Source organism: Pipistrellus kuhlii, unplaced genomic scaffold, assembly GCF_014108245.1.
Source record: "Pipistrellus kuhlii isolate mPipKuh1 unplaced genomic scaffold, mPipKuh1.p scaffold_m20_p_13, whole genome shotgun sequence".
Taxonomy (NCBI): domain Eukaryota; kingdom Metazoa; phylum Chordata; class Mammalia; order Chiroptera; family Vespertilionidae; genus Pipistrellus; species Pipistrellus kuhlii.
Genome location: NW_023425438.1, coordinates 13,476,693 through 13,492,599, shown reverse-complemented (window position 1 = coordinate 13,492,599; position 15,907 = coordinate 13,476,693). Strand labels below are relative to the sequence as shown.

Below are 15,907 nucleotides of genomic sequence, written 5' to 3'. Positions count from 1 at the left end.
GGTGAGTGTTGGGGTGGGGGGCTGTGAGTGTGTGGGGGGCTGTGAGTGTGTGTGGGGCTGAGTGTGTGGGGGGTGTGAGTGTTGGGGTGGGGGGCTGTAAGTGTGTGAGGGGCTGTGAGTGTGTGGGGGGCTGTGAGTGTGGGGGGGGCTGTGAGTGTGTGTGGGGCTGTGAGTGTGTGGGGGGTGTGAGTGTTGGGGTGGGGGGCTGTGAGTGTGTGGGGGGCTGTGAGTGTGTGTGGGGGGCTGTGAGTGTGTGGGGGGGGCTATGAGGGTGTGTGTGGGGGGCTGTGAGTGTGTGGGGGGCTGTGAGTGTGTGTGGGGCTGAGTGTGTGTTGGGGGGTGAGTGTTGGGGTGGAGGGCTGTGAGTGTGTGAGGGGCTGTGAGTGTGTGGGGGGCTGTGAGTGTGTGTGGGGGTGTGAGTGTTGGGGTGGGGGGCTATGAGTGTGTGAGGGGCTGTGAGTGTGTGGGGGCTGTGAGTGTGTGGGGGGGTGTGAGTGTTGGGGTGGGGAGCTGTGAGTGTGTGGGGGGCTGTGAGTGTGTGGGGGGCTGTGAGTGTGTGGGTGGCTGTGAGTGTGTGTGGGGGTGTGAGTGTTGGGGTGGGGGGCTGTGAGTGTGTGGGTGCTGTGAGTGTGTGTGGGGAGCTGTGAGTGTGTGGGGGGCTGTGAGTGTGTGTGTGGGAGTGAGTGTTGGGGTCGGGGCGGGGGGAGCAGAGGGAGGCTCCCTTCCAGGAAGCAAACCAGAGAAAAGAGCGGGAGCAGATGGGCCTCCCGGGATTTGGGGCCCGCACCCCCGCCCCCCTGGGGCCAGGGAGGTGTATTTCCTCTGGGCCAGGGCTTGAGCTGCCCCTGCGAGCGTCCTACCTCATCGAAGTCAGCCACGTCCTCGCAGTTCTCCAGGACCCGGGAGTGGAAGGACTGCCCTGGGGGGAAGAGGAGAGGTTAGAGTCAGGCCTCGCCGGACAAGAAGCTTGGGGCTGGACCTCTCCACCTGAAAGTCGTCACAACATTGGGGACCTCAGGCCTGTGTGGGTGCTCCCCTGGCTGGGGCAGTTCCCACAGGGCCTGTCTGATCGCAGCAGCCTCCTGCGGCAGGCAGGTCCACGGCCGGCCGGCCTTTAGCTGCATTTTACAAACGGGTGACTGGATTCAAGAAGGCACAAGGCTGGTTAGACGCGTGGGGAGGGGCTGCCCCCGGGATAATGAGGAAGAGGCCGCAAAGCAGAAGCTACAGGCACAGAAGATAGATGTGAAGTAGACAGATGGGAAAGGAAGACTCTTTAGCACTAGCCGGGGACAAAACAAACCCCGAAAAAGAAAAACCTCAGAAGGAAAGTAGGGGAGGGTGGGGGTAAGGGGCAGAGATCAACCAAAGGACTTGTGTGCATGCATATGGGCCTGGCCAGTGGCCGTGGACAACAGGGGGGCGGGGGCATATGTGGGGAGGGGTTTGGGATGGGCATGGGGGGATGAGGACAATTATGTGATACCATAATCAATAACATTTTAAAAAGAAAAAAAGAAAAGAAAAAGGAAAACCTCAACCACAAGCCGCGAGGCAGCCGGGGGAGAAGAGGGGAGCAGGAGACGCCACGCCTGAGCTTCTCTTAATTTCCCCACGGATAGCAGGCGATTTACACTGCGGGTCAGGCAGGTGCTTCTGGGTGCTGGGGGTGCCCCAGGACCTGCCCTCCGAGAGACCGAAGGCCCCTCATCCTACAAGGTCACAATGAGCTTCCGATGTGGCTGTGCTCAGGGGTCTCCCGGAGTGAAAATTAAGCAACTCAGTGGGTGGGGACAGGGGACCGAGCCCGGGTTCCAGCGCCAAAGCCCGCCCTGCTCGCGTGTTTCCCACAGCCGGTCAGAGAGGATGCGGAGCGCAGGAGGAGCAGCCGCCGCAGAGCTGACGCACGAGGGCTGTTTCCAAAAGCAATAGAACCTCATTGCCGTGAGCCCCGGAGATTTAAATGTGGTGAATACTGTCAAGCAGACTGAGTTAATTTTTACCTCTTGATATTTTTTTTTTTTTTTTAAGAAAGGATTTGCTGAAACAAATCAAACCAATCATACAGAGACAGCGGAAAGGCCAATTTGCTAAGAAAACAGAAGGCCTGAGGGATTTGCGGAAAGCTGCCTTTGAGGGGATTTGTATAAACAGTGGCAGGATCATTGGGGGCGGGGGGGGGGGCTTTCTATTCACTGGGACAGAAAGGGGGACCTCTGCCTCCCCTCCCCGGTTATCAGTGGGGATTGCTAACCTCACCTTCCTTTTCAGGTGCATTTCCACTTAGCATCCCCTGCCCTCCACACCGCTCTGCTGAAATCCAGCTCCGTTTTAAATGGCTCTGAGACAAAATGCTTTAAAATCCCAATATCCACAGAGATAGACTGGGAGTAAGGCCTGAGAGAAGAAAATCGCTTTTTTGCCACAGAGAAGACTGGGAGTAAGGCCTGAGAGAAGAAAATCGCCTGTTCTCTGCAGCGGAGAGGCTTTCACGGGCAGGGAGAGATCATTAGGTGGGAAATTAAGCAGCCTCCTCCTCCCTGCACAGGCGGAGGCTCCTGGGGTAGCTGAGCCGCCCAGTTTGAAATGAACTCCGGAGTCAATACACGAATGTGGACAGCAGGACACCAGCTGGACCCAAATGGAGGGCTCAGGAGTCCAAAGCTTAGCAGACGTTCCTTGCGTGTCATTGGCCATTTTCAAATGTCTGGACTGCAGCCGCCCTCTGAGATAAAGGTGAGCTCAGCTCTTGTCTCCGTGCAGGATGGAAGGCTAGCCTTTCGTGGGGTGTGGTTTAAGGGGACAAAACATCTGCACCAAACAGCTCCCTCTTGCAGACAGTTTACCTTGCTGGAGCCAGACCTTGAGCAAAGGCAGGCATGTAGGGACTGGGCTATTGGCCTATGCACATTCATTCATTCATTCATCCACCCATCCATTCATTCATTCCCGCCTACTCCTGCTGTGTCAGCACAGCCATGGGGCCCTGGAGGAGGGAGGGGCCGACTGCACAGTGAGTTGGAACGGGGACGCTGCCTGAAGGAGCCTGTTACAATCCAGAAAGGGGATAGGCCGGACGTATACAAGGGTACTTACTATCTGAGGCAAAATGTGGTCCCTGGCATGCAAAAAACTGTAAATAAAGTGACAGCACAGGGAAAGGAGAACTGGCCTCTCCTAGCAGGTGGAGGGGGTGTGGGAGAGGCCTGGGTTTTTACCAGGGAAGGTTGATGGATCGAGCTCTGCAGAGAGATTGGGGAGGAGGGAGAGAGAAGGGGCAGGGCGTCCAGGTGGAGAGAACAGTGTGAGCCAAGTTTGGAAGCGTGGAGCAGAGAATGGGCACTGGGCAGCAGAGTGGGACACAGGACAGGGGAGTTCTGAAGGGGGAAGTTAAAATGAGAAGGGTCTCCCCTCAGGGAGCAGTCCACAGAGAGAAGACGCTGGGGCTGGGGGTGCCGGGTGCTGAGAGAGCACAGGTTGCGGTGCATCTAAAGGGGTCAGCATGGTTCTGCAGGCTCTGGCGCTGTGGCCTCTGTCAGCGCCATTACTCCTTTCCCAGCGTGAGCTCCATATAGAGTGGAGCACCCTGTCTGTCACTCAGACTTGTCACTGTTATTTCCTTTTGTTACTTAAAATCAGCAAAACCTCATTGTCAACACTGGCTGAGACTGACTATACGAAAAGTCCCTCATCAAACGCCCCATCTCCAGCTGTAACATCCCCCATCAGCTCGCCTCTGCTCCTCCAGCAGCTCAGGAGCGGTGGCCCTGCTGTGAGTTCATTCTCCCAGTTCAGATCAGCCTGTTCCTCTCGGAAGGCCAGATACCCCCATGAGCGCCAGGAAGCAGGGCCCAGGCAACCCTGTGTGCAGATACGGAGCCAGGGCATAGGCAGGTTTGGGGCCCTGTGCCCGCAGCTCAGGGAAGAAGGAAGCAGGGACGGGGGCTGGCTATTCAATCCCCCAAGGTCATCGTCTGTAAACTGGGACAGTTACCCTGGACCAGCCTGCATCCTGGAACCACGGTTAGGACCAGCAAGAGGCTGCTTCTGTGAGAGTCTGAGTAAAGCATCCCTAACAAGCACAAGGGGCCTGTGGGTACTGGTAAGGCTCAGTGGCCAGCCTGCCTGAGTCCAAACCCCAGCTCGACCACGTGAGCCCTGGAAGGGGTCAGCCTTGCTTTGCGGTGGTTACCTCACCTAGAAACGGAGGAGATGCGAGTGCTCCAGCTCCTGGCTCATTGTTCGTCACCCATTAAGAAAAGACGATTATCCTACTAATGAGTCCTTTAGATAGTTATCTATGTTTTAAATATAAAAATGGTCTCCTCTAATATAAATCACTTTTTGTAGAGTATTTTTAGTAGTATATAATCAGGAACAATTTTCTTCTTCATCCTACATAGTATTTTTCAAGTTTTAGGTATTTTAGGTGTGATTAGCTCTTTTTTTTTTTTTAACTAGATAAAATTTATGTTCACTGCTCTTAAGTGCACCATCCGATGTATTTCGGTAAATGGATATTCACTACACACTCAAGAAGCAGTGTTTTGTCAATCAAATCAAGTCAAATAGATCCTTTACATGTCCATATACATTTTAAAATAATTTTCAATTTCTACAAAATAGCCTGATGTGTCTTTCACTGGGATAGGGTTCAGCCTGTAGGTCAATGTGCACGGAACTGCCATTTGAACGTGTTGAGTCCTCCAACCCATGAACGCAAATCATATGCGTTCTATGTATCTGGGTTTCTTTTATTTGCTCAGCATTTTTTTTCTTTTAGTGTGAAGGCCTTTCATGTCTTTAGTAAAATTCACTTCTCAATGTTTGGTACTTTCTATGCTATTATAAAAGTAATTGCTTTGTAATTCCTATGTTCCAACTGGTTGGTTTCTATAGAAATATAGTTTTTGTATATTAAACTCAGATTCTAAAACCTTGCTAAATCTGCTCGTGAATTGTGGTAACTTTTATGTATAATAGAATCCTTAGGATTTTCTAATAATCCATTAGTTTTGTTTTTTGTGTGTGTGTGTGTGTGTCTGTGAGTGTGAAAAGGAGCCATTTTAGTCCTTGCTTTCCAATCTGGGTTTTTCCCCCTGTGCCTTATGGCTAGAACTCTGGTACGATGTTAAACAGAAGTAGTGAGAGTGGACAACATGCTTTGCTTCATGATCCTAATGTTCAATATTTCAGGATTAAGTATGTTATTATCTAGATGTTTTTGTAGTTTTCTTTAAAAGATTGAAGTTCTCTGTTCTTAGTTTTCTGAGAGCTCTTATGGTGAATGAGTGTTGGGTTTTGTCGAATACCTTATCTGTGTCTCTTGGTGGTTTTCTTCATGTATTGTATTATTCTTGTAAACCATCCTGGCATTCCTCAGAATAAAACTCACTTGTCACGCTCCTGGCTCCATCAGTGGCCTGGCTGACCACCCAAATAAACCTGGTACAAAATTTAGAGGTGCCCATACCCTGCCCTCCCGCTCACTTCCAATCCTAGAGCTGCTACCCACGTCACCCCTTCTCTCCGAACCCACAGCCTTGCCCACTGAGGCAAAGCTTCCTCCTTGGGCTCTGGCCTGCGGTCCTGACCTCCAGAATGTTCTTTCTGAAACCATATCTTTCCATCCCATTCTCTGGCTAAGAGCTTTGGGACTCCCATTGAAGTACAAAGCAAAGTTCAAACTCCAGTGTGACCCTCTATGTGTGGGCCCCAGGCTCCCTTCCACCCCATTCCCATCCCAACCACAGCAAGCGCTCCCTAAACCCCAAACAGGCCTCCTCACCTTTGCAGCTGTACTGATACGAACCTCTCTGCCTGGAGTGGGACTTCTTGGGAGTTTTGTCTCCCAAGAAGGAAATGCTATTCTCTCTCAAGAGCCAGCTTTAACATCAGCCCATCCCCCACGGTGAAACCTTCCTGCTGGGGCCCGTGAACTTGGCTAGCTTCATCCGCTTGGCCTCAGGGAAACCAACTTTGAGTGGCCCGCTCTCACCTCCAGTCACATGTGCTTCTCTGCCTTCTCTTCCTAAGCACCTTTCTCACCTTCTCAGGTGGTCCCCAGACCTCCTGGCCATGGGCTTCCCTGCTGCATGCTGCCCTGCATCTATTCCTCCCTTCCCAGAGTTCTTCACGCTGCTCACGGTGACTTGTGCAATGCCTGTCTCCCCCTGAGGGCAGGGACCCTGCCAGTCTCATTCACTGCTGTCGCCCCAGTGCATTACGCTAGCCCTCAATGGGTATCACTGCCTAGGATGTAGGTGAATAAAAGGATGAGCGAATGAGTGATTAAGTACTTGACTTACAACACACATTGAAATGTAGCTTCTCATGGGTTGGAAGAAGTGTATGACATTGACAATTAAACATTGGACCACTGATTGAATAGTTGATAGTATTAAACAAAATGGCTAATTCTTTAGCAGTAAAATAATAGGTGGATTTTGCAGGGGTGTTTTGAGCCTTATGTCTTTTATAACTATGCACTGAATATTTATAGATGACATGGTATGGTGTTTGGAATTTGCTTCCAAATAATTAGGGGTGTGGGAGTAGGATGGGGTACCAATGAGACAAGATTGGCCAGGAGTTGATGGTTGTTAGAGATTGAATGGGGAGAACATGAGGCCATGATACTATTTTCTGTATTCTTGTATGTATCTGAGGTTTTCTGTTATGAAAAGTTAACAATTTGAAAAAACGGATGAGACCCAGGGGTTGCGAGCCGGTGAGAGGAATGCAGATGTGATGTTCGTAGGAAAGGAGGACAAGATAACCGGGCTCCGTGATTCAGGGAAATTATTTGCAATTCGGTTTTGAGCACATTTCCAGCAGCATTTCTGCCAAGGGCCTTTGTAGCGGAAGGCAGTTATATGGTCATTTCCATATCAAAAAGGCACTGTCTCATCCAAGCAGAAGCCTGGAGAATTGTCAGCAGCTCTGCTGCTTTCCCAGGTCGGCATCAGCTTGCTCTGGGCGGGAGAGGGGACAGTCACCACGGGGGCTTCAGGTAGAGGAGGTGAGGGGCTTGTGTGTGCTGGGAAGGGTGGAAGATGTGGGGCACAACCCTCAGAGAAACAGCAAAAGCACGGAGCAGTGCCCACGGCCGGCAGAGGCGGTCCCAAGCTCTCCTCTCTCTGCAGCCCACCCTCCCACTTCCTCCCAGGGGGATCTTAGCTCCGGGGGTGCTGACAGCCTCTGCCTCCTCCACCAGGAATGGCAGAGACGCCTTCAGATAGAAGTCACATTGGCACCAAGAAGGAGAGCTCCCCCGTGTTCATGCGGAAAAGAAATCTAGTCTGGAATCTGAAACGGTCCTTGCGGCCAGGAGTTAGGAGAATCTTGTCCCCCACCCATTTCCCTGGCCCCTCCTGTGCTAGCTCGTCTCCTCCCCACCCACGTCCTGCAGCCTCTACTCCAGACAAACCTCGTGGCTTCCCAGTCATCGTACTTCTCTGCGATGTTTGTCCTCTGGCCTCTGGGCCTGTCAGTCCCTTACCCAGCATGGCTTCACCTCCCAGGACCACCTTCCTCACCCCTCCTTCTGCCTGTCCGCGAGGGCAAGCATTATTCACGGCCCAACTCACGTGCGTCCTCCTCCCTCCCGCCTCTTCCTCGGCCCCTTCAATGAAGCCTTCCTGGTGTCTGGAGCAGGAAGTAAGCTGCCATCTGCTGAACGCGTTGCAGTGTCCTCCCTACCCCCAAGCACACCTCGGCCCTCCCGGGCCTAGAAGCGTTTCTCCACCAGGCCTGCACCCCCTTCTTCTCCCCTGCCAGACGGTGAGCCCCTGGGTTGCCTGTGAAGTCGCACCCTGTACCCTGGGCTGCACAAAGCAATGCTCAGAGAGTGACCTGTCAGAGGCCCAACGGGGCCACGTGCAACCCCTTTGCTTCCACCCGTGGGCCTGAGCGGGACTTCGGTTCGCTGACGTCAGCCTTCTCTGGGCTGGGAGGTTGATGGGGGGAAGCTGGGCCAGAGCTCCGATTCTTGGCTCCTGAGGCCTCTTCCAGTCCCTGATGACCCTTAGATAAAAACGGGAACAGAGCAAAGAGTGCCAGAGCCACAGAAGAAGTCTTGGAACCCGCTAACTCCTGGATGCCTCAGAGACGTTTGGTGTCCATTCTGACGACCAGGCCCGGGGAATCCAGGCAGGCTCATTGGGATGGGAAGATCGGCTACCTGTTCTGAAGGTGCAGCCTGCAGAGCTGGGCGTTTCTCAAACACAAATGTTCTCATTGGTTTGTGCCAGGAGCACTCCACAGGACTGCAAGGGCGGGGAAGGCTTCACAGAGGAGGTGACCTGGGAGCTGGCCCTTGAAGGGTGAACACAAGTTATGGGAGTTCTCAAGGGGGAGGATCAGGGGCCCCACCAGACAGAGGAAACAGGACGTCTTGAGGCCTGGAGATGTCTGCTGGGGAGGACAGGAAGGTCCGTGTAGTGGGAACATGCAGGGTAGGATGGGGAGAAGAGAAAGAAGGAAAAATCAGCTGGGCCCAGGGGAAGTGGGGGTGGCGGGACGGGAAGCCTTGACAAAGCAAAACTTTGTGCCAATTACTAGTTCAGGTGAATTACATGGAGATCAAATCCAGCCTCCAGACAGCACCCATCTCACCCATCAATCCCAAACCCGGGGTTTGGGCGGGGGAGCTCGGGATGGAGAGTGAAGGGAGGTCACGGGGCTGGCCCAGGCAGTCTGTCCCGGTCCCCTGCCCGCCCCGGTGGCCCTCAGGTCTGGATGGAGCGGAACCCTGGGCAGTAGGTTGGGCCAGAGGAACTAGAACCCCGCCCCCCACCTTGTGTTCTGTGGCTCTGATCGCTGCTGAGGATTATTTTAGGAGTTGAAAAAAGACAGACCCTCAGCTAACACTGCCTCCCTTAAGTCAAGATGGCTCCTTCTCAGACAGCCTGCGCCTGCTTCTGGCTGCGAGGCTTTGCGTTCAGCAGGGACCCTTGTCTCATCTTGTTCATGGGAAGCTGAGGCCCAGGGCCCTGTGGCCTGCGTGTCTGGCCAGACCAGGGCCCGGGCCTCCTAGGTCTCCTGCCTGACCCTGCAGGACAGGGGCTGTGTTTCCTTCACCCCCGGTGTGAGGCCTGTTCACACACATCAGCACGGCGGCCAGGGAGTGAAGGAAGAAGGGCAGGAGCAGGTTAAGAGCAGCCGGGCAGTCAGAGCTGGGAGCTAGACGCTGAGCTGGGTGGTGAGTGCTGAGTGGTGCGAGAGTGGGGTGGCCAATCGACCTGGGGTGGCAGGAGCGGGGGTCAGGGACAATGCTGGGGCAGACGCAGCCCGCTGGGGTCCCAGGGACAGTCTGCCCCAAGGAGGACTGGAATGGCCGCCTCACAAACACACCGGCCATTTCTACGCTCTTTCCTCCGACTCCTCCCAACCCGCTGTTTCGCTGAGGCAACCTGGTGAGGTGGGTGTTACCCTAGTGCCCATGTTACAGATGGGGAAACCGAGGGCCAGGGAGGAAACGGAAGTCGCAGAACCCATGGAGGGCTTAAGGATCCTGGCCCCATATCTAGAGCTTTCTCCACCACAACCCCATAAACACCCTTCTAAGTGTCCGGAAGGACGCATTTCAACCCGGCTCGTCTGGTCTATGGGGTCACGGCCAACAGGCCCAACAGAGCCAGGGCTCCCTCCCTCGTGGGATTAGAACCCCTGACTATTCACCTGTTTCTCATTTCTCCGCATAGCATACAAGGTGACCCAAGAAATATATACATACTTTGACCAATTATTAACTCCAATAAATTAAATCTGAAAAAGAAAGAAACATCAATTGAGCTATCAAAGGGAAAACGTGTGTATACATTTTTTTTGGGGGGGGGAGACACCCTGTATTTGCGGACACCAGTCGTGTGTGCCAGATAGATGCCTTGGAACATTCTAGAACGGGTCGGTCCCTCCGAATTATTGTTACTGTTGGTCTTTGGAGTTTCTACTTGTTGCCAACCATGCTGGCTGCAGCAGGTGATTGGCTGAGGTATCCCTGGTTGTTAGGGATCTTTCTGGAAACCTGCTTGCCATCTGCCTCTTCCTGCTGCCCAGCCGCCTTCCACGGAGCCCTGCTCGACCCCCTCCCCCGCTGCAGAGATGGACGTGGATTTCTCCACTCGGCCCACAGGCTGCAACGAGGCCGATCCCTGCGCGGTCCGTTGAAGCTGGAGGAAAAGGGGGGACCGTGCAGGTCTCTTCACTGATACCCTCGCTTTCTCAGCCTGCACACGGCGCTGGTCTGTGCAGCCCGGGACTGTCCTGTCATGGGTGCAACAGCACCGCAACCTGCAGCCCAAGGGCCCAGCACTGCGCTGGCTGTCCAGCGCGGGGACGCAGTCCACAGACGAGGGGACATGTTGCTTTTTCTAAAGCCAGCCACGCCGGCAGGTGGCACGCGGAGAAGGGGGGTGCTGCGGAGAAGGCAGCTGCTGGGCTGGTGTGGGAAGCAGCAGGCAGCCCAGCCCCGCTTCCTCTCCCTGCTGCCAGCAGAGACTCTGTGAACCCCTCCATCCCTGCCCGTCCCCATGCCCCGGGCTGGCCTGCCTGAGAGGGTGGTGTGGGCGTGGGGCAGCTGCTGGAGAGTTCAGGGAAGGCTGCCCGCGTCTCACCTCTCCCTCCTGACACAGGTGCTCACCCTCAGTCTGTTCGCATAGCTCCTCCCTGACACCCCCAGCCCCCTGGAACCTGTCTTCTCCCACCTTTCAGCTCCGCTCCCAGCAGGCATCCTGTCCCCTCTGCCTGCCCGCTTTGCTCCCTCCTCTTGGTCCCTGAGGTTTCAGCTGAGGTGTCACCTCCTCCTGGAAGCCCTCCCTGATCACTAGCCTGGGCCAGGGTGCTGCTTCTGTGGCTGGCCGGCTGCACTTGTCTCCACCCTTGTCGAATCGCACACCTGTCCCACTTGTCTGCCCACTGGTCCCTGCTCCACCGCAGGTGGGCTCCTTGCGGGCAGGGCCTGGGTCGTGCTGGGCCCCCAGCCTTAGCACGTGGATGATAACAAATGGTCGCTGGACGCACGAGTGGGAAGGAGGGGGAAAGAGAACTGGCAGAGGGGAGACGAGGGGCTCACAGGATTCCTGCTGCTGGGTAGATTGGCAGGAAGCCAGCAGAATCCCCATCATACCCAGCCCCACGGAGCTCCTGGCCACTGATTTCTAGGAGCAACCCTGGGCCTTCCAGGCTGCAAACCCCACCCCCACCCCACGACAAGGAAACCAACCTTCCGGAGGGAGAGGGAGAGCAAGAGAGGGCTGGGAGGCTCTGCAGGGCTGGGCCCTCAGCCCTGGGGCCCCTAAGTCCAGGGACGGGGTCCTCACATCTGCTTCCCCAGGACCCCTGCAGTCCGAGGGCTGTGCCTGGCACCTGGCACGGGCACCCTGGCAAGTGCAGGGAGAGAGACAGGCACAGACACAGACAGAAAAAACACGGGGGTCACCGATTTTTAAGAGATCATAATGGCCCGTCGGGCCAGGGGCAGATGGCTGCCCGTGACAAGCCTCCTAGCCCCAACCCCTGCTCGAACTTTTCCCACCCGCCCTCCCGCCCTGCCCCATCCCTGCCAGCCCGGAGCGGAGTCCTCCCGAGACAGGGTCTTCCCTACCTCGGAAAGTCACTTTGGCGATCCGGTCGCCCCTGCCCCGCAGCTCTGAGACTGTCTTGAGGTGGACGAGCAGGGCCATGCTGGCGTGCAGAGCCTGGGCACTGCCAGGCGGGAGCAGCTGGGAAGGATCGCGCCCGGGAGCGTGGCTCACACGCCTCCCTCCTCGCTGCCGCTGCCTCCTCCCACCGTGCCCACTCCGGTGCTGCCCACAGAGGCCGAGGCAGCAGAGCGGAGACTCAGCCCTGCCAGCTCCCGCCCCTCCAAGTTGTCAGCCCAGCGTGCATCTGTGTGTGTGTGTGTGCGCGCGTGTGTGGTGCAGCCTGGGAATGCAGGCAGAGTTGGAATTCATTATTCAGCAGCCGCCGGCTCCCAGATAAAGCCCTGTCCAGCCCCCGGTGTCTCCTCCTGGTTCCCGGGGCACAGCTGTCTGCCCACGCCTCCGGGGCCCTGCCGTGCCCTGTGACCGAGCTCTTCTGCCTCCAGGAGTGGGCAGAGGGGGGTGGGCAGAGGGGGTGGGCAGAGGGGGGTGGGGAGAAGGGGGTGGGGAGAGGGGGGTGGTCAGAGGGGGGCGGGCAGAGGGGGGTGGGCAGAGGGAGTGGGCAGAGGGGAGTGGGCAGAGGAAGTGGGCAGAGGGAGTGGGCAGAAGGGAGTGGGCAGAGGGAGTGGGCAGAGGGAGTGGGCAGAGGGAGGTGGGCAGAGGGAGTGGGCAGAGGGGAGTGGGCAGAGGGAGTGGGCAGAGGGGGGTGGGGAGAGGGGGTGGTCAGAGGGGGGTGGTCAGAGGGGGTGGTCAGAGGGGGATGGGGAGAGGGAGTGGGCAGAGGGGGGTGGGCAGAGGGAGTGGGCAGAGGGGGTGGGCAGAGGGGGGGGGCAGAGAGGGGGGCGGACAGAGGGGGGTGGGGAGAGGGAGGTGGGCAGAGGGGGGTGGGGAGAGTGGGGTGGGCAGAGGGGGGTGGGGAGAGTGGGGTGGGCAGAGGGGGGTGGGGAGAGGGAGGTGGGCAGAGGGGGGTGGGCAGAGGAAGGTGGGGAGAGGGGGGTGGGCAGAAGGGAGTGGGCAGAGTGGGGCGGGCAGAGGGGGATGGGGAGAGGGAGGTGGGCAGAGGGGGGTGGGCAGAGGGGGGTGGGGAGAGGGGGGTGGGCAGAGGAAGGTGGGGAGAGGGGGTGGGCAGAGGGGAGTGGGCAGAGGGGGGTGGGCAGAGGGGGGTGGACATGAATGTGAAAGGGGTGCATGTGGCGGGGGTGCCCCCTCCCCCAGGGAAGGGGGAACGCCATGATCTGTGTGCACAGGAAGCGGGGATGTTGCCTTGGTGTTTCAGGGTGATCCACGCCACCCCCTGCCCCCAGTCAAGTTGGCCACCAGGGCCGCTGGTGCCCACGAGGCTCAGGGGGCCTGATGGGCCAGGCCTGGCTGCTCTGAGTGGGTCCCATTGTGCCACGTGGGAAGTCTAACCCAGGGCTCCCCAGCCAGAAAAGTCAGTACTTCCAGACAACATCCAATGTGTGCTTGGTCCCCTAGAAACGGGAGCCCTGAGAGAAGAAAAGCACTCCCTCACCTGTCCTCACAGGGACTGCCCCCTTGCCCTGGCGTCACTGGACCTGGGAGGGTGGGGGAGCTTTGGAGCCAGGCTGAGCGTGATGACAGGTGCGTGGCTGTGAAGACTTCAGACGCTCCTGCTCCAGTAAGGGCAATGCTTACGGTCCAGGGCAATGGCCTAGCCCAGTGGGCGGCAAACTGCGGCTCTTGAGCCACATGCGGCTCTTTGGCCCCTGGAGTGTGGCTCTTCCACAAAATCCCACGGCCTGGGGGAGTCTATTTGGAAGAAGTGGCACTAGAAAAAGTTTAAGTTTAAAAAAATGTGGCTCTCCAAAGAAATTTCAGTCGTCGTACTGTTGATATTTGGCTCTGTTGACTAACGAGTTTGCCGACCGCTGGCCTAGCCCCATCCTCGGGGCCGGGGATGAAGAGGCCTGGGGTGGGAGTGAGATGGGCTGGAGCAGACGCAGGGGGAGGGGAGAATTTCTAAGGGCCAAAGGAGAACTGCCCCCTCCTTTCTTCCAGCAGCAACCTGACGAGGGACTTGGGGAAAGGAATGCTGGGGACTGTGACCCCCAAACCTGCAGCCTTTGCAGGCCCAGCCGCACCCTCGCTCTTACTGTTTGCTCTGCACAAAATGCCCCTATATCCCCCCTCCCGCACCTGGGCTCACTCAGCATGTCCATTCCTGGAAGCGCCTCTGCACCTGCACCCCATCCCCAGGCTGCGTCAGGGTCCTCTGTGCTGCCTCTGCCCCTCCCGCCTCACCCTTCACTGGGCTGCTCCGCCAACCTCCCCCTGCTGGCGGGGGAGACCCGGGGGCCTGTCTGTCTGGATCCCCAGGGCCTGGCGTGGTATCAGGTGTATAGCAGGGGGCCCGGTGAATGTTGAGATGAGAGATGGAGCCGGATGAGAGAGGGAGCCGGGTGATTTCTGTGGAACGGAGTTGATGATTCAAAAAGGGAAGCGGTGCATTTTCACAGCATGCTGACAAGCGGCTGGCTACTCCCTTTCAACGCGACAGCCCAAGTGATCTGCAGGAGCCTCCTTCCCTCCTTCTAGGTGCTTCCTCGCTACTTTGACTTATTGTTCTCTTTCTATTTTTGTTCTATTTCCTTTTCCTTTTCTTCTTCCCCATTTCCCGCTCTCCCTTTTTCACTTTTATCTAACCATATTGAATCAGTGCATTTATCAAATACAAGTAAATGTCTACATTTAAAAAAAAAAAGATAAATTTAATGTCTCTTTATTTAAAAACAAAACAAAAAAACAAAAAAACCCCACTAAAACTAAATTGACTGGCATGTTCCCTTCATGAGGTCATCAGTGATCTGTGTTTGTAATGTTTGGTGCCAGGCGATAGGAAAAATCCATCTCCTCCCTAGGCTCCCTGGAGGTTCTCTTGTGAAGGGGGTGAGTTTCATGAGGCCTCCCATGAACCTGTGTATCTCTGGGGAAAAGCCCATGAGCTTGCCCCTGGCAAGGCATTAAGCTTTGCTGAACCTCAGTTTCCGCATCTGTAAAATGGCCCCACCGGCCAATTCCACCCTGCCAACCCATGGCATCCTTTAGCTGAGCCAGCTGAGCCTTCTGAAATCTGAGTCAGAACCCACTTTTACAATAGTTTCCACTGTCCTCTTACCCAAGTCAGTAACTCTTAATCTAAAATATACTCAACCAACATGGACTGAATCCCTTCTGGGACCAGGCCCTGGGGATTCAGGGATGAATAGGATACAGCGCTGGACCTCAGCATAAGAGAGAGATGGATTTAGTCCACAGACCACTGGTGGTCTATGAGGTCCGAAAGGTTGGCGACCGGACTAGAACACAGTCAAGTAAACACAGGGTGATGGGTCCGTGGGCAGAGGAGGCTCAGAAGCCAAGAATGGGGAAGATAGTGGACACTTGACCTTGTCCTGGGGTTGGGTGGCGATGGGTCATCAGCAACACCTTCCTGGAGTACGGCACACCTACACAGAGGGCTGTACTTTTACAACTTTCATAAAAATGTGTTCTTCCTGTAGCCCAGGCTCTGCACAAAGCACTTAGAAGTATAGTGATGACTGCAGCAGGAAGGTGGGGGAAGATTCCTCCCACCCCGTTTGCAACCACTCATTCCCCTCAGTTCCTTCTCTGCCCCAGACCTCAGTCTTCCTGCTTCTTGCTCTCAGGGAAGCCATGGCTCCGCTGCTCCCGCTGTTATCTATCAGGACAGCTTTGAGGATCCTAGCCGTGGCGGCAGCAGCCTGTGAGCTCATTAGTGTCTGTGGCCTCATCCGCTGCCACTCACGGAGCCAAACTGTGAAGATAACACTTCCATCCGCAGATGAAATGAGAATGTGAGCACAGTGTGAATGGCAGCCCGTTCCTGCTGATGCCGGACTCGCCCGGGGTGCTGGCGCTGGGGAAGCAGGGCCCCATCCATGTTCCAGGCAGCAGGAGCTGTGACCATACCCTCGCCCTCCAGGAAAGACCGAAGGCTTCTCCCTATCCCCACCAACCCCGGGGCTGGGGTCCGGGTAAGGGGAAACCCGGATGTGGGGGCCAGACAGTGCCAGGGAGGAGGCATGGCTGCAGAGGGCCCTCACCGGGCCTTCCCAGGGCAAGCAGCCAGCTCCATAGATCCGGGCCGACTGAGCTGCGGAATTGGAGGCAAATGTAAATCACACACTGCGCCCTTTCCACCATTTGCTTTTTGTCCTATAAGCTACTCTCGTGGAGTAGTTTGAGGGGCCAGATGAGGCGAGAAGAAGACCATTTCCCTGTGC

General features: G+C 56.2%; 1 protein-coding gene across 7 annotated transcripts in view; it reads right to left on the bottom strand.

The window, feature by feature from the left end:
- Positions 1 to 11,798, bottom strand: part of OTOF (otoferlin) — a 71,893-nt gene extending 60,095 nt beyond the window's left edge. For all 7 annotated transcript variants that reach the window (XM_045580613.1, XM_036434992.2, XM_036434991.2 and 4 more), the window contains exons 1-2: positions 11,606 to 11,798; positions 861 to 919 (exon numbers count right to left, since the gene is read on the bottom strand). In XM_045580613.1, the coding sequence (XP_045436569.1) occupies positions 861 to 919; positions 11,606 to 11,684 (138 nt within the window). In that variant the 5' untranslated portion in view covers positions 11,685 to 11,798. The remainder of the gene's footprint in view (positions 1 to 860; positions 920 to 11,605) is intronic.
- Between the last annotated feature and the right edge of the window lie 4,109 nt (positions 11,799 to 15,907).